Raw genomic sequence first — 20,613 nt, 5'->3', positions numbered from 1 at the left:
GAGGAGGAGGAAGAGGAAGAGGAAGAAGAGGGGGAGGAGGGGGAGGGGAGGAAGAGGAAGCAGCAGCAGCAAGAAAGCCTCATTCCTGGACCTCCAGTGACCTCCACGGAGGCAGCCACTCACAGAGTGAGGCTGGTGCCCATGTGGAGACAGCCAGGTCCACAGGAAAACTAGGACAGGTGCCTTTAAGAGCCCCAAGGGAGAAGCTAGCAAATATTTGCGTGCATATTATTGTCAAACTATTTTTTTACTTTCTTTTTTTCCTTTTATTGGTACATTTTAGGTGTACAATATACTGATATTCATCATTAGAGATTTCCACCTTTACATAATCTCTCTTGGTTCTTATTTTTCCCCCTTCCCCTGCCCTCCCTTCAACCCCTCCACCTCTCTCTATTTACAAAGACTTTGCTTTCAACATGTATAATTAAATACGATACACTTTAAATTCTGCATTGAGAAAATAATGCCCAATGAAATATCTTCCAAAATCACTATTTATTTTGTGTGAAGATAAAGGCTTACTTTATCTTTCACCTAAACCTTTTTAGTATGGTTTCAAATTTAAATTAAAACCAAATTCAGATCCTAGATAGGAAAATCAGTATGATGGAAAGATAGTTCAAAATTCAGATACACATGATAAAACACTTAGCATATGGCCTAAAGAATGAATACTTTTTGGTGTGTTTAATATTATTTTCCTTAATTTAATGAATATATACATTGAAATAATGTCTGGGCAGAGTTCCTGGAAGGAGAAAGCTAGTCAAATAAAAATAATTACAATTTATTATTAGAAGACATTCCATTTTTATTACAGAATTCAAGCTGTCAGGAACAATTATCTCTTTAAACTGACCGCATCAAAAGCCTTGTCAAAACCATGGTAGCTTAAGGAGAGGTGGTTCATAATGAAACAGAAAATAGTTAGCAAACTGAGGTTCACGTTTTATAAATATCTGAAAGACTGCAGTCTACTGTGCTACATGAGTCCAAGACTGCACACTCTTCCCTAAAGGACAGACTAACACGCAAACTAAGTGACAGGCCATTCTCTGCCATGTCGATGACAGGTGAACTCAGGCCCCATGGTTCCCCTCAGGAAATGTGGGCCTGGGGACTGCTCCCTGTCCCTGATCTCTCAGCCTGAGACAATGACGACGATCTGCAGCCGGGCAAAGCCCCTGTGGCCAGTGGCAGAGCTGCTCAGGGACGTGCCAGGAGCAGGCTCCTCCTCCCCAGAGAAATGCAGGCCCTTCAGCAGTCCGATTCCCAAGCCCAAGAACAGTGAACCTGGGCCACCTGGGTCAAGGGTCCACTGGGATAATGAACTCAACTTTGCTGTTTTTCCCAGTAACTAATTCTACACATGGTATGTGTGTCACGCAGTTCCTATTCAATACATGGTCTTAAAAACTCTGTTATCAGACTAAAATGATGAGCAAAAGTCTTTTTGGGTGCATGTGTGTTCGCTGGCACTGGTACTGGACTCAGGGCCTCTGCACTGAGCTCCATTCGCAGCAATTTTAATTGTGAGACAGGGTCTTGCTAAATTGCCCAAGCTGGGCTCGAATCTGCAATCTTCTGGCCTCAGCCTCCCAGAGCACTGGGATCACAGGTGTGCGCTGCCACGCCCAGCTGTAAATTAGCTTTTAATAAACCACACCTGTAGGCATTGCAGGTCTGGCTAACCATGGAAAGTTACCTCAAATTCAAACTTCGAGCTGCCAAAATTCGTCCTCTGTTTCTGCCAGAAGTTGTCTGGCTTGATGATTAGGGCGATGTGGATGCAGCAGGGGAAAGACTCCTGCAGAATCTTCAGGAGAGGCTTGATAGAGTCCCACTTGGACCCGCGCATGTCCACAATCACCGTGAAGCCTCGCTTGCACACCTCCTCACTGCGGAGAAGAACACAGGCTGAAGATTTGGCTCAGCTCTCGCTAGAGGGGCTGCTCAGCACCCTTGGGGTGTCAGGCGCTGCTCCCTCCGTCCTGCCTGATTCTCATTCAGGAAGAAGCTGAGCCAGCCCTGACCTCAGGAACAGAGAGAACCACCACCTCCGTGGGCAGCTCAGCTCGGCCTCACCCCTCCCCGGCACCATGAGAGAACAGAGCCAGGCCACATGTGCATCAGTGACAGAGTCGCACGGTTCAATTTTAAAAACCTTTAGCTTTTAATTCTATTATTTATGGTTCTGCATCCTGTCTTTTCTTCAGGAGGAAAACAGCCATCATGTCCATCTCTCTGGCCTTCAGCGATTGCATATACTCATCCAGTAAGTAACTACCGCCAAGTCTGAGAAGGCCCACAGACACAAACTCATGATGGCCTACGGAGCTCAGGCAGGGCTGGCAGTTACCCAGGGCTCCAAGAACCAGAAGCTCTCAGGGACCCCACCCAGCGTGGCTGGCAATGGTGAGAGCTTTCCAATGTCCCATTCTGTTCCCTTTACCCTATACGCCATCCTTAAACTAGCCTGAAAGTTCTCCAAGTATCAACCACCCATCCCTAGGATTACCAGCACCCTTTGCCAGGCTCTGAGGGATCAACCTCATTTCACAGTAGTCTGGCTTCAGTGAGAGTATAAAAGCAGTGGCAGGTAAAAATGCTGGCCCCTGGTACAAATCAGTGTCATGGCACATATCACTATTCTTCTCCTCCAGTTTCTTGGAAGTTAAACAAAAAACCAACTTCAGCTGGGTGCAATGACATGTGCTTCTGGTCTTAGCACTCAGGGGACTGAACACTTGAGCCCAGGAGTTCAAGATCAGCCTGGGCAATACAGTGAGACCCCATCTCAAGAAAGAAAGAGAGAGGGCCGGGAATTTAGCTCAGTGGTTTCGCTGCCTGCTGCACAAGTGCAAGGACCCAAGTTCGATCCCTGGTACCAAGAAAAAAGAAAGAGCGAAAGGAAGGGAGAAAAGGTGAGAGAGAGAAAGGGAGAGAGAAGAAAGCAAGCTAGTTAGTTTTTAGTTTTATTACATTTCAATCCAAATACATGGGAAATGCATTTAAATACAATAAAGAACAAACAAGAGTCAAGGTGTCCTTTAACATGGGCCCACTACATCGTAACTTCCAGGGTACACATAGAAGCTTTGGAGCTGGCTTCCCAACGGTCCCCAGCTAAGGAACCACTGTAACCCTCCTCTTACAAGGTGGTCCCTAGCACCTGTGATGACTCACTCCTGATGCCAGTATAGACATTACCAGGCAATGACCACCGGCAAGGGCTTGGAAATACACCCAGGACCTGATAAGCACTCAATGGACTGTGAAGTTCTCACCTAATGTAAACGCGCTGCAATGATGGAAAGACATCTGACATTCTTCTGCCTCATGTAATTCCCCTTTTAAAAAAACCAGTCTCTTCTGAAAACTCAGCAAACAAATTACTATCACTAATGTTAAAAAGCTTAAAAACAGTCAAAGTCAAATTTAAAACCAATTTCATGGTCTCATACAGCTTTATCCCCTACCGTTTCCCCTTCCTACCCCGCCTTCCGCCCTGTTTTCTTTCTTATCTTGATTCCTATCACTGGAGTAACTAGGAACCACATATGACAATCACAGCAGTAAGAGGGCATGTCACATAAATATTCCAAAAGTACCTGTGATGCAGAGCCCGGCAGCAGAACCTGGCTGACAACCAAGGGAACATAGTGTTGAAGGCCAAGAAGAGAACACAGGTGATCCTGAAGCTGAACTTAAAGCCCAAATGCTGAAGACGCTAAGGCAGTGCTGGTGAACCTATGGCACACGTCTCTTCCTTTAAAACCAAAGATGTTAATATAGAGTTGTTTTTTCTAAACTAAAACCTCTGTATTCAGGTTTAATTGCAGTGTTGGCACTTTGCAATAAGTAAGTGGGTTTTGGGTTGCAGTCTGGCACTCAGTCTCTAAAAGGTTCGTCATTACTGTGCTTAAGAATGATGTGGTATCCTGCTAACCCACACGTGTCCTTTAACATGAACTGCAGCTGAGCTAACCCCAGCTCTAGCACACCTCACACTCTCGATATCACCTGGCATTCTGATCGATCGGGACCCAGGAGTAATCCTGGTAACTTCATAAGCAAAAACATCTTTGTTCTCTGGCCTCCTTCATAAAACCTAGAGGCAAAGGAAGACTCCTAAAGTCCTCCAAGTCACAGAAATTAAGCATCCAGCATCTCTGTGAGTTCTTATAGTTGGCAATTCTACAAGATTTCATTTGTAGAAACTCCGGGTTCCCAGCGGTGCTGAGGTGAGCACAGCCAGAGCACAAGAGGGGGCTTTCAGAGGAAGCCCGCAGCCCTGCTGTGGCAGATCCAGGTTCTACTGCCATGGACTAATGACTGGCAAACCAGAGCACTATGTGTTATTTGTTTTATTAGATGCTGCCTGCAGACTGCATCTTAAGTGTCAGTCTTCACCACACACCAAGATAAATTCCCTTGCAGACAGTCTTTCTCCTAACATAGTCTTATGCAGGGTGCACCTAAACTACAAAGCCCCTCCACTTCAAAGGGGCTTAAAAGGAATCCTGAATAGCTCCAGTTTCAACTGCAACAGGCCAGAGTACAACAAAGCTAAAAGGTACGCTGAGCTTGCACAGTTTACAGGAAGATTAACTATTCTCCTTCCTCCACTACCAAACTTTTATCACCCAGTAGCATCCCAAGCAGTGCAGATGGCACATGACTGGGCTGGGAGTGCACAGCCTTTCAATGACTCTGTTTCTGTCACCTTATAAGTGGTCATCGTTGGAACAGTGACTTACAAACATCCTCAAATCCAGCTGCAACAGATGAGCAGTGAATGAACATAAATAGCAGCCAACAGGAGCAGGTCCCCAAGCCCTGGTGCTACCTTGAAGACAGACCCTGCTTTTGGGAAAATGTGACTTATTAATCAATTGTTTTAGCAGTTTTACCTAGGAGCCATATATTACATGTAAAATAAAGAAAATTTAGATAAAACTAAGAGCCTTTCATAACACAGATCTCTAAAAAAGAGAAACTTGGTCATTAGTTCCTAGAAGAAGAATGCATCTCTAGATAGGAATGTTTGCAAGTGAATCAAGTAATGATCATCAAATTATTTAATTAGCAACAACTGACTCAAGAGTGGTTTATCAACTTATTTACTATAAAACACTCTAAAGAAGGCAAAATGTTCTAGAAAATAAATAGTATAAATACAATGCAAACAGCAAGAGCAATAACCACCTAGAAGTCTTACTTTCATCACTGTGCAGGACTCTTGACGACACCAGCAAGGACTGCAGCTGCACACACTCCTCCTATGACTGATGGGAAGTTCCACTGCAGACCGACACCCTGGGTCCAGCCTGTTAGCCAGCCTAGTACCAGCACTCAAACCATTCCTAGCTGCTTATGTCAAATTTATGTTCAACTGTGGGACACAGTCAAGGAGGCATGCAGAATAAAGCAATGTGATTTGCTTCTAGAAAGCACGGCAAAAGAGAAATGACTGAAGGAAAATAAAAAAGCAAATACGAAAGCAGAAAATTATTACACTATTTCTGATGCACTGTGCTGGATGCATAAAAATAATTTTACTCAAGCCCCGATAATTATACATTTGATAGATCCAGTAACTTTCCTGGGCCAGTCTAGTTCTGAGGCTTGTGCTCTCCCTGCCAGGAGACTTCTTTATGATGGAGGCTGTCCGCCTTTGACTCTGAAGAATGTCAGAGTACTGGGCAGCGGTGGCAGTCTCACAGAGCCTCGGATACACAAAGGCAAAGCTGGGTACATGCCACTATGAAACTCCAACAGAAAAAGGATCAGCCTTACAGACTGTACACATTAATTTGGTGACATGTTTTCTTAGCCCTACTGTCTAGCTGAAGGCAAATGAGCTCCCGCTGCTGAGCTTCTACAGGGGCATGGACACTGCAGGATGCCGACTCTCTTGCCGCTTCTCTGTATCTGGGCCACTATGAATCTCTTCCCACTTTACTTCACAAATACATCATTTATAAATTCATGTAACTTCTCTCATTTACTTTTTAATGCCCAAAAAAGGCATTTCTTGCCACTTGGGATGGTAAAGGCAAAAGCAAATCAAGCCAATGAAGTGAATGTTCAGGAGGTGGAGGGTTACCATAAGTATCTAAGTATTTATGAATGAAATCATATGATGCTTGGGGTTTGTTATAAAATAACCCAAGGGGAAAATTAAGAGAAAACCAAGATTGGCAAAATCTAACAAATGTTGAAAGTTACGGGTGAAAATTATATACATGAGTGTTCATTGCACTATTCTCTCTACTTCTATGGATGCTCACAATGTTCCATAAAGTTTTGGGTTTTTTTAAAGTAGGTCATTCAGACGATCCAAACTGCACTAGAACTGGTCATTTGGTATCAATGAAAGGAAAATTAATTTTTATATTTACTTCCAACATAAAGTTCAAAACCAGCTATCAGGTAGTTAAATTTAATATTTCAATTATGTGAATATTTTAAAATCCCTAGATGAATACCAACTGCAACTTCAATCATTCATTCACTCCACTTTGGAGCTGGGGTGGAACCCAAGACCTAGCATAAGCTAAGTATGTGTTGTACCACTTAGCTATTACCACCAGGCACAACTTTAATTTTTAATTAAACTACGAGACAAGTGCAGTACGAGTTTGGTTGGCAAGAGAAAGTTTTTGTATGTTGGGTTTTTTTATGTTGTTGTTGTATTTTGCTATTTCTTTTTCCATCATCAGTACAGAACCTAGCACATAAGAAAAACTCAGTAAGTTATATCTATAAAGCATTTTGTTATTTATAAATGGTAGCAAATAATAAACTTCTAAACCCTTTTCTAAACCTATGATTTCAACAGCTAAGCAGCCCAAAGAGGTACCAGAATAAGAGAAAAGGAGAAATATTTTCCAAATATATAAGGAAGGCTAGTTTCAGAGAGTGACAGTTTTCCCATGAAGGATATCTTCATGGGAAAACCTAGGAACATCCTCAGGAGGGCAAATCCTTCATCAGCCACTGCAAGGATCTGATACGAAAGTGCACAGCCGTTGTCCCTGTTAGGCCTCAATTTAAACAGGGTGTTCCAAACCACGCACTGCGGTGGATCTACAACATTTATTTCAACTTTTAAAAACCCATTTTATTGTTATTGACCATCTTATATCCTTCTCAGAATAACAAGTTGCTTAAAGTTACAAGTCCACTATCCCCTACTATGATTGAGTTTTCTTTTACATATCCTAAATTATAGACTCAGGAAATACCTCCTCACTTTACCAAAGAGGTATGGAACAAAGGCTCATCATGAGGCAGAAACACATAGTCAAAAACAAGGCTCACTTTCAGGCCACTGAGCCTACTGTGCCTTGCCATTAGACTTATCAATGGTGACTGTCTCATTTCTCACTCAGGCGCCTGGGATCCTAAAAATCCCCGCTGGGTATCCCAAATTCACAGTCAACACACATAGCTCTTCAAAACAAAATGCTTGCTTCATGTCCCTGCATCTAGAATGCTTTACACAAGACAACCATAGTCCTATTTTAGAAATAAGGAGAAAGGTCATGGTCTTGATTTTATACTTCTTTGACTCCTGGGTATTTGGGCTACCATTCAGCTGTTTTCTAAAGAGTACACAGAGTGCCACATCTCCCAGGTTTGAGAAAAAAGTAATAGGTCACAAACCACCAGAACTTACCTAGGAATGCAGGCTAGATATGAAATGAGTCTCCTGAGATCCTCTTGTCGTATTCTGTCATGATTGCTGCGGGCTGGAAATGTTAAAATGGGACCCCCACGCTTATCTCTACCACCTAAAAAGCAAACATTGGAAACACACTTAGACAAAAACCAAGATCAGAAAGGACTCTCTACATGCCATCCCAAGTCCAACATCACCACCCATGCACTTATCACAATAATACCTAAATCCACCACACAATCAGAAAGGATCCTGCAAAACCCAGGTCTTTGTGTCATCTGAGACACAGAGCGGCTACTTCATCCCCTCACAGGAATCAGAAGAAATGGCCTGAGTTCTGAAGGGCAAATGGAAGTTACTACAGATGGCCTTGTCTTCTTCCAATGTGTTGGAAGAAATTCCTTCTTTAATGTATGGAGAGAGAAATGTTCTCATGCACACGTGATTCATTCAACTTGACAACAAGCTCTCTCTTGCCCCCCAACCTCCTTTTCTTTCCCTTCTCTGCATTCTAAACTGTCTCTTTTCTACCAACCAGAACACATTCTGGTTGAATGAAAAAAGGAGGTTCTTCAAACTTTATGCCGATGACTACTCTACATAATCTGGGATTGGTGGCATCTAACCACCAATGGCCCAAGTTTTACCAATCTTTTACATAAAGCAACTCATACAAAAAGAGAGATGGGCATACAAGACTTTTAAGGCAGAAGTGGATTAAGAAAAAATACCTCACATCCTAGTACAAATCTGACTTGACAGACAGGCAAGGAAGGTCTCTTATTAACATGTACACAATCTTAATGAAGTCAGTTTGGTATCATAGACACTTTTGGCGAAACTATCACATTTACTTTATTACTTCTGTCAAGATTATCAGGAAACTACAGAGAGAAAATTCAGCCTTCTCAAGCAGATGCCTCATTTAGTTTTAAAACTCTGATAATCTCTCTTCAGAGGATCTCAAACTTCAAGTCACAATATGGAAATCTTTAATTATTTTCTATGCACCAAAAATCATCAGCAAGGTAAAATTAAAAAGTGAGCCAGAAAACAACAACAAAAGATTATTTCATTTTAGTAAGAAAGATCAAAACAATATATAGCAGATGATGCTGGTATTTTTACAACATATTTTAGCAATATTTTACAATTTCCTAGATAGTCACACATACATTCTAAACAGTAGTAAAACTTAATTCTGATTGTGAATTGAATACTTAAAATGATCCATGTGCACTGTTCGGTCATGCAATCTTTAAAAGCCTTAAATTATTTGTAACCCAATAGTTCAGGTATTCAGTGGGAATAATACTGTATCACAGGTACCAGGAGATCTGAGTCATCAATGAATGGTTAACGTAATAAAAACAGGACCACCATACTCTCCCAGTAAAATCGCTCATAGAACCAACAACACTACCTACCAATTATTTCTGTCTTTTTCCCTACAAAAATCTAAGCTAAATCTAATCAGGTCTCAAGACTTAACTCCTAGTCTTCAGGAAGCATGAAAAGAGAGAATAAATGAGCACTAAACAAAATCTAGAATGTAGGAAAATCTACAGGAAAACACTCAAACTTCCTCACCTAATAAATGTAAGGGGATAAGCCAAAATCAGCAAGAAAGAAGAACTTAGAGGTTAAATGTGTCAGATATCTCAATTAACTGCAATGTATATCTTATGGACATTGAGCAATAAGCAGGGAAACTTGAACACTGATTGGTCCTTTACTTTAAACAGTGATAGTTCCATTTTTAGATCTGTTTATGGTACTGTGGGTTTTTAAAAACTGAACTTTTAGAGACATATATTAAATGTTTATAAATAAAATGACAGGACATCTGGCATTTACTTCAAAATTATCCACAGCAAGGGGAGGGGAGGAATAAGACATAGGTAAAACATGACTTTTGAACCATGGGAAATTTATTATACTATTTGCTTTGCTTTTGGATATTAAAATCTTTCATGATAAAAAGCTTATTTAAAAAAACAAGTATTCTCAATTCTGGTGTTTGCAAGTTCTTTTAAGGGCCAAACCTACCATAGGAACCATAATAGTAGTAACATTATATGTTAAGATGCTATTACGGCAGCTCCCTTATCCAAAAGGGATACATTCCAAGACCTCCACTGGATACCTGAAACTATGGGCAGTATCAAAACACACACACACACACACACACACACACACACACACACACACAGAGTTTCTTCCTATACATAAATACTTATAATAAGGTTTAATTTGCAAATTAGGCCTGAGAAAATGAAGAATTAATAATAATTTAATAATAAAACAGAAATTATAACAATATACTGTAATGAATATTTTGTGAAGGTGATCTGTCTCGAAAGAATCAAGACCATACTAGTAATTCCAATCACTGTTGACCACAGGTAACTGAAACCACAGATAAGGGGGGACTACGTGGACATAAATGACATTCAAGATAAACTGCAGAGCACTTCTTTTACCAATTCTCTTACTCCACTTCTGCTGTCTATTACAGAACTCCACAGACCGAGTAATTTACACAGAACAGAAATTTATTTTCTCATTCTTCTGGAAGCTAGGAAGCCCAAGAACAAAGTGCTGGCAGGTTACGCTGCCTCTTTTGCAGGGAAGAGAGGAATGTTGTGCCTTCACATGGTGGAAGGGCAAGCTCCAAGCCTCTATAAACAGGGCCTTCGTCCCATTCACTTCCTGAGGCCTCAGCTCTTAATAACATCACATGGCTAACTCCTGAACTTGGGAGGGCTATTCTGACCCCAGTTATGAAGCTAGACATGCCATTTAACTTAGTTTCATCCATGCTCAATGGTGGAAGCAGGATGCTATCTTACTTCAGGGCAGGATTTTTGGAATACCTGGAGATAAGACAAACGATTAAAATATTTAAGTCCAAGGAATCTTAACTAGATTTTTTAGAGATTTTGACCTAATAAGTATGTCTTAAAATCACTTATCTTTTGGCCTGCTTTTACAAAAGCCCTTGCTAGTCTATGTTTTGATCATAAAAGTCATTTACATGGAGAGCTTTTATAAATATTCCTTAATATGTTAAAAAGTGAGGTCAAAGTTGAAAGTAGATTAGTGCTTCCCTGGGCTGAAGGCAGAGGGAATGAGTGTGGGGTTCTTTAGGAGGTGATGAAAATATTCTGGAATTAGACAAGTCTGGGGCTGTGACTTACCAATAGGGCCCTTGCCTAGCAAGTATGAGGCCTTGGGTTTGATCCCCAGCACCAGAAAAAAAAATCTGGAATTTGTGGTGATGATTGCAAAGACTTGTGAATCTAAAAAGTACTTTAAAATCATAAATTTAAAAGGGTAGATTTAATGATACGCAAATTATATCAGTAAAAAATCAGGTCGGAGGTAAAATTATTTTTGAGAATTCTTTTGTTCTTTGGAACTTTAAAAAACTCACAACACAAGCAATCAGTTTGTTTTTCATTTACACCTTTTTCCCTCTTCCTTTTCTAAATGAGATAACAATGAGCCTGAGACAATGAGCAATGAGCTCCTGTGCTACCGCTGGCACCCCCGGTCCTAAGTTGGGAGACAGTGCGACTGTGTGGGGTGCTACTAACTTCACTCTGCTCACACAGCTGGTGCAAGTTCCGCTGTAACCAACATTTAAACCTTTCTATACTAAATCTGTGCTATCTGCAAAATGTTCCTCTCCACCAGAGATATCCAACTTGCAGAGAGTTTAAGATTAAAGATAGATGGCTAAGTTAGGAAAACTGCTGGTTTTATTTTTTTGATTCGTTAAAAGGTAGTTTTTTATCATAATTGGATAAAAATGCCATAATAATAAATGCTGTAATAACTTCCTAATAAAAGAATAAAAACAAATAAAACCTGCCTATCTAAACCATCCACCTGTCTTTGTGTGTCTATCTCTGTGAACTAAGTAAAAGGAAAGTGAGCAGAGGTCTCTAAACAGAGGAGCGGACAGAGCAGCAGGGGCTCTAGTCCCTGACCCCGACTCCTTTCAGTCTATGAGACAGATAAACGCGCGTCATGGCTGCACCCTAACATTATGGGGGGCTGAGGCATGAGCACTGTAAGTTCAACCCCAGTGTATGGTTTAGATCTAAAATGTCCCCCAAAGCCTCATGTATGGGGAAGAGGACTGGATCGTGGCGGCACTGTATTCATTCATGGATTCATCCATTCATGAGTTCAGCCCCTGAATCTGCTGTTAGGAGGCGGGGTCTGGCTGGAGCTGGGTCCCTGGGGTTGTGTTCTAGAAGGTTGTATTCTTGTACCTGGCTCCTCCTCTCTCTCTCTACCTCCTGACTGCCATGGGGTGAGCAGCTCTGCCTTCTAACATGCCCTTTTGCCTTGGAGCCAGTCGACTATGGACTGAATCCTCTACAAACCATGAGCCAAAATGGAACTCTCCTTCTTTAAGGTATGGATGCCAGGTATTTTGTTCTTCTGACAAGAAAGTGCCTAAGACTCCCAGCCTAGGATCCTGTATTCAAATAAAAAATGAAAAAGAGCTAGGGATATAGCTCAGAGTATATGTAGGTCCCTGGTTCGATCTCCAGTCCTGGGTTGGGGGGACAGGGATGCGGGCCAGGACCCTGTGGAACTGGCTTTCTGGAAGCCTTCCTCATTGATGCCTCTACGATGTATGTCTTCTAGTTATGCTAACTTTAAAGTCTATCTGTAAACTACAAAACCAGGATTTCACGAAGCAAGTATGAGTCCTTACAGTATTATGCAGTGAGTCAATAAATGATTAGAAAAGAATAAATGAATGATACTTTTAACACTGTATTTCAAGCCTGGAGTTTGTCTGTTTATATCCCCAACAACTTAAAGCACCTCATTCTGTTATAAACTTCTTACAGTCTTTTTTCAACCTCCCAAAGTGCATTATGAATTAGATCTGCTTCTGCAAAACCATCAGTCTTTACTGGGGACCAAGAAATACTGCCAAACATGAAGTAAACCAAGATTGTCAAAAGCACCCTAGGAAACTTCATCCTAAGTATGGAGCAAAAACACATATTCAAAGAGCACCGAGAGCCCCCAAAGGCAGCTTATAACAGCAGTGCCATACGTTAAGAATGACATGTATCCAAGAGGGTACTCAGATCAGCACAGTATGAGAAAGGCATCCAGGACTGTGTGACTATCTATAGATTAACTGCCTGCTGAAGCAGAGCAGAAAAATCTTGCAAATCTTTTCTTCATAGCAAGTGAACTGGTGCCAAAAACGTGCAATACTCAATGGCTTCTCTGTCCATGTTGGAGGGAGACACCAAGGGGAAAGTCAAAAGCGGCTGAAACCTGACCTCTGTGCAGAAGAGAGGGTGGTTAGGTTCCATGCTGCCTGGGAATGCCCAGCCCGTCTCAAGCAACGGAAGGCAGGACCTCAAAGACAGAGTCCCGTGGGGAAGCTGAGACTCCACTGCTAGTGATCACCGAGACCTCATGCCCCATGACAGGGGTTCTGGTTACTCCAGAGCCAGATTCCAGAGAAGGACAGCTCAAGGGCAATGCTTTCCTTACCTCCCAGAAGAGGCGGTAACAAAGGGCTGCAGAGGACAACACAGAGAGGGCCATAAAACTCTGGGTCAAATCTGCATACACGCTCCCTCTACTTTTGCTGAGGTAACTGACTTAAAAATCAGTTTATTTTACTTACTTGCTTAAGACAAACTAGTCAAATGTTTGCTAACTGAAAGACATTTTGATCACTAATGCTACCTGGCTTATGATTTGCTTGCTGGATGGAAGAAATGTCATGGGCAGTAATTTCTCAGGAAAAATGTTAAAGAATAAAGCAGTTAAAAATCCACTGAAATGCCAACGTTTTTATGTGCTGTGGCAGGTCAGCTAGTTTAGAATGTCAAATTCTGGTATTGTGTCAAAGTAGTCAAAGAAAACAGCTTGAAAAGTTAGACCTTACCTGAAAGATATGCTACTTTTTCCTTCAGAATTGGCAAAACATCCATAGCTTTCATTTCATCGTTTTTTCGAAACCCTGAAATACACAAGGAGAAAATAAAATTACTAGGTTGGTTGAGTGACATTTAAAACCCATTCTATCCAATATCAACACTGCAGCTTTCTCACATCAGTAAATCAACTTAAGAAACATCTTCCCATGAGAACATTTACATTCTATGAAAAGCAGGCTATAATCACAACATTTTCTTCTATATTAAGGTTGAGTGATGATCTGCACACACATCCATAGGCTGGGGTCCCAAAAGAGACAGCCATTTTCAGAAATAAAAAATGTGGTCCCCAAAAGCTAGGACATGACTCGGTCCCATTTACCAAATCTTCATTTTAATCTTGTAGATTAATTTAAATTCTAGCAAAGAAAAGGGTGACACTGCCTTGAGAAAACTATTTGTGGCACACTAATCCCACTAGGGGACGCTCCATGCCGCCGCCGCCGCCGCCGCCTCCCCCCCCCCCCCCCCCGAGACTTCAGTGACTGCTTAAAAATAAGCCCTGGACAGAGGAGAGAGGGGGTTATAAATAGCAGAGGACTGGCCACCACACCCTCTCCGCATGCTTCTTCCAGGCTTTCTGGGTCATGCCCCCCCCAACCCCCAGGAACGTCAAGGGCTGATGTGGTCAGGTGGCCCAGTGCTGCTCCAGCTTCCAAAGTGGCCAAGATCGTACTTCTCACTTAAAGCCAACTCTCTCCTGTCCCCCAGTACCTCCGATGGCCATGTGAGAATTGTGTACAAAGGAAGCATGCAGCAGGCAATTTAGGACAGGATGACATCCATCTCAGCAAAAGGAATTTTTACAGCCCAAACATGTCCAGCCAGCCCAGCTCACCAGAACAAGAGCCTACCTGGGAATGTGGGGTCAAAAATGTTTATACTCATAATCCTGCCTAAGGTATTCTGTTGGAGATCTCTAACAAAGGTAATCTAGATTGAGGGATACTCATTAAAACTAGTAACTATCATTGTTCCTAGCAGAATTATCTCTACAAAAAAATTTAAAGCCATTTCCTCATCCCTATTTTTCTGTTTGTTTTTGCCAAACAGGGTAGGAAAAGCATCGGAAGTATTAGGTTGGTAACACAGCCACTGCAAGATGCATACTTGGAACAGAAAGCAAGAAAAGCATTAGAAGTAAATGGTGTTGCACTTTGAATGTGCCTATCAGACCAGCCCTGCCACTGGAGATCTATAAATACTGTCTCAAGGCATTGGAGAGTGACCAAAAGCAGAGAGATGCCCTTGGAGAAAAAGTGAATTGCACCAAGTCCACTTCTCTTTATCAGGGCTGTCAGCACAAACAGGCCCAGGTGAAGCCTTGTGGGGCTATTAAACAAGAACCAAGACACACGCACACACACTCAAGGCTACCTCAGCAGCTGAAACAGAAAAGAGAAAGCTTAGAAAGGAGATGAGGTGCCCCAAATTCTATTGATATTCTATATCAATGAGGCCCAAATCCCCGGCTTTCCACTGGGCCTCACACACGCAGAGCAAGCTCCCACTGGTCCTGCTCAGGATTAAAGATCTGAGTTGCTATCTACTGCAAAGGAGCCAGAGTTTGCAGTTTGGGTCCAACTAAATTACCTGCCTGGTAAACAAGCAAATAAACAGAAAAATAAACATATTTGGGAGCAATAACAGAATTCAATCTCCGTAACACATCATTCATAGATACAATGAGTAAATTAAATATTTTCTGATTTTTTAAAGTAAACCCGCCTGTCCCATAGAATACTTAACACAGGTATACAGAACCAGCTTAATGGGATTTAGCTATGACACTGACTGTCATCACAGGCTTTACAGCAAACATATCCTGTTGAGGATCCGAGAGAGCTGAGTAACACTACCCAGCCAGCTGCAGATGGCTTGACACAGAGGCCAGGCCTCGAAATCACCAGGCCATTTTCCTTTCCAATGTACCACGCTTTGTGCTGGCAACCCACCAAATTTTTAAAACAGTGGCTATTTATAGAAGGAAAAACATCTAAGCCAAGAGTTCTGCAATTTCATCCTCAGGTTCCCTAGAAACTCTTGAATGGATGCAATCTAATCTCAACAATTCACTGTCAATCATGGTAATTCATTGAACTATCTACAAAGACCATTCCATCTTGATTCTATTGGTGGACATAGATGGCACGGAGCAAATACAAAAAGAAATAGGTCCAACAGCAGCCCTAAAAGAGAAAGTTTCTAAATAACTTTAAAACAAGGCAGATTATGAATTTCAGAAGTAGCACAAGGGGCCAGGGGAACCTATGCCAGTGATGGCAAACCTTTCGAGCTTTCAATGACACAAACAGCCTGCTGCGGCTCATGCACCACCACTGATCTATGCAGTGTGAAGGCGGATCATGCAACAGATAATGTGGGAAGGACTAAGCTATGGCCATAGATCCCAAGCTACAGTCCTTGACGAGAGGGCTCCCCTCCATCCTCCGGATAAGACAGCAAGCTCCCTACCATTCCCATGAGCCAAGGTCCCCATGAGTCCTGGTCAGGTCACAGCAAACTCCGAGAGAAAGCCACAACTGTAGTTCCAGGCTCTACACCACCCTCACCAAAAAATGTCCTCAATCCTCTCCCCAGAGCTGACACCTCAAAAAAGGACGATGCAACTTGTCATTCCCAAGAATTCTTGACAACTACTACCGACTTGCTGAACCACATTGATTTATTTATTTATCCCATAATGGAGTAGTGACAGCAGTTAGAGCTGTTATATTCCAGGCCACCCACAGAAAGAATATCATACTAATTTGAAAATGGTGCATAAAACAAAACAAAAATCTCAACTTTCCATTCCCCATTATGAGCCACAGATTCACTCTCATTTGACCTCATCTTTGTGTACTCTCTTAGAGCTGTGGTTACTTCAGCCTATTAGTTCTTCAGTTTCTCCTTCACATAAGACTCACAGAAGAAAGGCACATGGATCAGTGATCAATGGGCATGGAAAGGTGTGCACTTTTATAGTGATACGTTCACATGCCCAAACATAGGCCAGAATATAAATTCTAACCAGTTTTGCTTCAATATGTTTGTTGAATATATCACAGAAAAGAGATGTTATTTTTATTAACACTTTCAAGTAAAGCTTCTAGAAAAGAGAAGAAAACAAAGAGGACAGAAATATAAAACTAACCACACAAATAGAGTTCATAGTTACTATGGTGTTCGCCTAAATATTATCTTAAATCTCACTTTCATTTTTTAAAAAACACATGAAATAAATGACTCAGGAAGCATATACAAATACTAAAACTGCCTTAAATATATCATGCAACTGTCAATAAAAAGCAGGAAGAATTCGACCATGAAATTTCTTCAGACCAAAAAGGCATGTCTAGTCCATGCCCTGGGGAGCTATTTATGAAAACAAAGTATGCAGCTATAAAAAATATTTTAAAAATTAAAAATAAGGGCTTCTGTGATATTCCAGTCTAGATTACACAGGAGATAAGACTCAACGCCCAATGTTTTCTTTATTCCTGCATTAAAGGATTTAGACGTGGTTCCTAAACTTACTGCAATAGCAACAATCATTTGCTGCACTTAATGACTGTCACCTGGAAGCACACCCACTGCCCATGATCTCTGAGAGGATAAAGAACAGCAAATGCCATTTTGCAAAGATGTTTCAGAGGTCCCAGATCTCATCTGTGTGCCACAGACCAGGAGTCAGGAACATTTTTACTTTTTTGTACCATCAAGGGGGTCTCCTAATGCCACAAATAGGTAATCAGGGAGGGACACACACACACACACACACGCACGCACGCACGCACGCACACACCCAACCTAGTAAAATTAGAAGAGGGTAAACAGAAAGGGCTAGAAGAAAAGTAACAGCTTGAATGTATATAACACAGAGGAAAATGGTCCATATTAGGGAGCATTTAGTTGCACCCATCTTTTATATAATTTTAAAATTACACAGAGTCCGTAATAAAGTATGCAAAAAGACAGGCTGAAAGCTTATAACAATTCTTGTTACAATTTAAACTACATTTCATCATCTGAGATAAGGAAGTCGATGTGGATTTCAGTGACGTGCCAGCTCCAGGGGACCATGCACCACACTGGATGGGTTCCATGCAGGCTTCTCCAGAGACAATTCAGAGCTGTCCCAGGGGAGTCCTAAAAGGCATGCAGCAACTCTCTTTCCAAGCCAGTCTGTCTACAGGTGTGTTCAGAATGTTCATGTGATAACAGCTGCATTACTCCAAACTTGCACACCAGGATTTGTTGAAAGGGGAAACCAGCTTGGGATAAAAATTGGATTTTATAGACATTAACTAAAAATAGATTTTGTAAAAAGTGCTCAATGACTTAAAGTTTCAAGTCAAGTTTCTGGTCTCAAATAAAACACACACACACACACACACACACACACACACACACACACATAATTTTTTCCAAAACATTTAAGTTTGGGCCAGGGATTTAGCTCAGTGGTTCTGACGCCTGCTTCGCAAGCGCAAGGTCCCAAGTTCCATCCCTGGTATCCCCCCCAAAAAAGTCGCCAAAACATTTAAGTTTAAATACTTAAAAATTTTAATATATTCATTTTAAAACCTCTCAACACCAAGGTTCAGCATGCTTTTGTCAAAACTGATGCTGTTATACTTTTAAATTGCTATTTGGGCCAGAAAAATCAATCTGAGAGTAAATACTAAACACTCAGGCTCTGAAATCTTTCCTATTTCTTAAAATGATAAATATCACATTACCCATTAGGCACACAGTGGTTCTCTGCAAATCTCCACCCCCACCACCCAGTATGCTAGAAGATGGGTCTGTTTTGTTCCCAGAGGTCTAGGACAGGGGCAACCATAGGGTGCTCTAAAATATGAAAAGGCTGCACAGAGAAATGAATAAATGAGCCAACTTATCCAGCTGAACTCCTATTATGCACCCCAACATTTCTTAGAACTTTCTATTTTCCATTTGTAAAATATAAGCTCTGAGTAGTTTAGTTCCAATCATAGTAGATTTCTACCTGTAAAATGGAAAATGAATTGCCCTGTCCTCAGAGGAAATATTCCACAAATTATCATCTGACAATGGAAAATCTTTCCATTCAATTAACGATCTTGAATGTCAACTATCTCATACCCCACTGGTAAAATCAATTATTCATCTTACATCCTGAGACGCTGCAAGGGAGTTCTGTTGTTACTGCTGACAAATGCCTTTTTAAGCTAGTCACTCAGGACCAAAATCCTCACACATTCACTTCTGTGGTAACAGATTTTATATACCAAACAAACAGAAAAGGAACAATCCAACTTCCTTTTGTTTTAAGAAGGAAAAAAAAAGTGCCATGGAAATATTTTCACAATTAGCAAAAGCATTCATGCAACACATTATTCCTATAGTATTTTTTCATAAGTGAAAAGAAAAAAATTGAGGTGAAATTAATCAGTTGAGTTCAAAAACAAGTTTTAAAAGTTTAAAACTAAAACAGGTTAGTAAACTTAACTTCTTAAAATCTCATGTTTCTCAAGACCACTGGCAAATTCCAGTAATTTGAAATTTTGCATAATCCTCATATTAGTCAAATGGGTTTCTTTTTAAAAGTCAAAATAGTGTTAGAAAAAAGTGTTATTTCTTGACCATTTGAGCTGCTGAAGAAACTGAAGTGCTGCCTTGATTTGAATTACCTGCCTCATCTCTTAAAAAGGCAGCCAGCCCACAAGACAAACTGCTCCTCACGCATTTTCTGGTCTCGATCGCCTACCAGCTATTCCGCTTTGGTATTTACCAAATGGGAAAATCGTCTGTGGGCAAGACGGAAGAAAAAAACCCTATGCTTACAAAAACAGATTACAGCAGTAATACAATGTATTAATAAGGCAGCATTTTAAAACAACAAAAAACTACACAGTAAGATTCCCATCAGTATGGACTCTTGTGGTGGTTACCAAATTTCATCATTGGTTAATTCACAGGAAACTTGGAGAGCGCACGCACTCCTGAACACAAAGAGCAGAAAGATAAATCTCTGCATCAGCATGACTGGCCGACCCCGCTCGGCATGCGCAGGCGCAGAGGGCGGTGACGTCACCCTCTCCGGGTAGGCCACTTCACTGCGGAGCCTGCAGGATTACGCTCAGAGTGCAGGGAGGCACAATGTTTGCGCTATCAAGGGTTTTAGTTGTGCAAGCATCTACACTAGTGAGGCATAGGGAAGCAGCATTTTAACTAGCCTGTGATGTTCTATGAACATGTTTAAGCGAAGAGAAAACTAAATCAGAGAGTATAACTCATTTTTACTTATACATAAAAACCCGTATCAATTCAATATTCATATTTTTATATAAATATATAATCAAGGTATAAATCTCAAAAATCAAGAAGGAACCATGTGCCTGGATGTGTCCTTCCTCCCTGCATCCCCAGGGAATAACACAGAGCTATGCACCGAGAAAATTTATTCCCATTGTTGCCTAATGCCAGAAAAAGAAAGAATGGACGGGTGTCTGTGTGTACACACCTACAAAGCCTCACGGGTGATACCTCTGGGGTAAGACTGGGGTAAGTTCCTCAAGGCTGTATTCTGGAATTCCACTCTAATTTACAAATATCTTCCCACACAAATAAACATGAATTGTGTACACGTGGTTCTGAGAAGCCGACCTACGTCAGAGCTTTGCTTTACACCCGAAGTCTCTCGGGAAAGCTATGTAGATACTTAGTTGGTGTCAAATGAACCAGAGGGACACAACTGATACACCCTGATTACTGCGCTATATGACCTGCATCAAATCAACCGAATCTTAGGGCCAAAAGAAGCCCTGTTTAATCACTGCATCAACTATTTCACACATCTTAGTATCCTTGCCCTCTACCAAATAAAAAAATGAAATGTCCACATACATTTTTAATGCAGATCACATTAAATGGTTCTAGAAAATA

General features: G+C 41.3%; 1 protein-coding gene across 1 annotated transcript in view; it reads right to left on the bottom strand.

Moving 5' to 3' along the window:
- The window catches only part of Trio (trio Rho guanine nucleotide exchange factor), a 314,560-nt gene that overhangs the window by 190,032 nt on the left and 103,915 nt on the right, over positions 1 to 20,613 (bottom strand). Inside the window, 3 exon segments of the mRNA XM_004845192.4 lie at positions 1,709 to 1,901; positions 7,688 to 7,802; positions 13,629 to 13,703. Of these exon segments, the coding sequence (XP_004845249.2) occupies positions 1,709 to 1,901; positions 7,688 to 7,802; positions 13,629 to 13,703 (383 nt within the window).

Source organism: Heterocephalus glaber, unplaced genomic scaffold, assembly GCF_053883595.1.
Source record: "Heterocephalus glaber isolate CG9 unplaced genomic scaffold, H.glaber_assembly_v1.0 deba00001538, whole genome shotgun sequence".
Lineage (NCBI taxonomy): Eukaryota > Metazoa > Chordata > Mammalia > Rodentia > Bathyergidae > Heterocephalus > Heterocephalus glaber.
The sequence above is the reverse complement of the archived record's forward strand: the minus strand, read 5'-3'. Positions and strand labels throughout refer to the sequence as shown.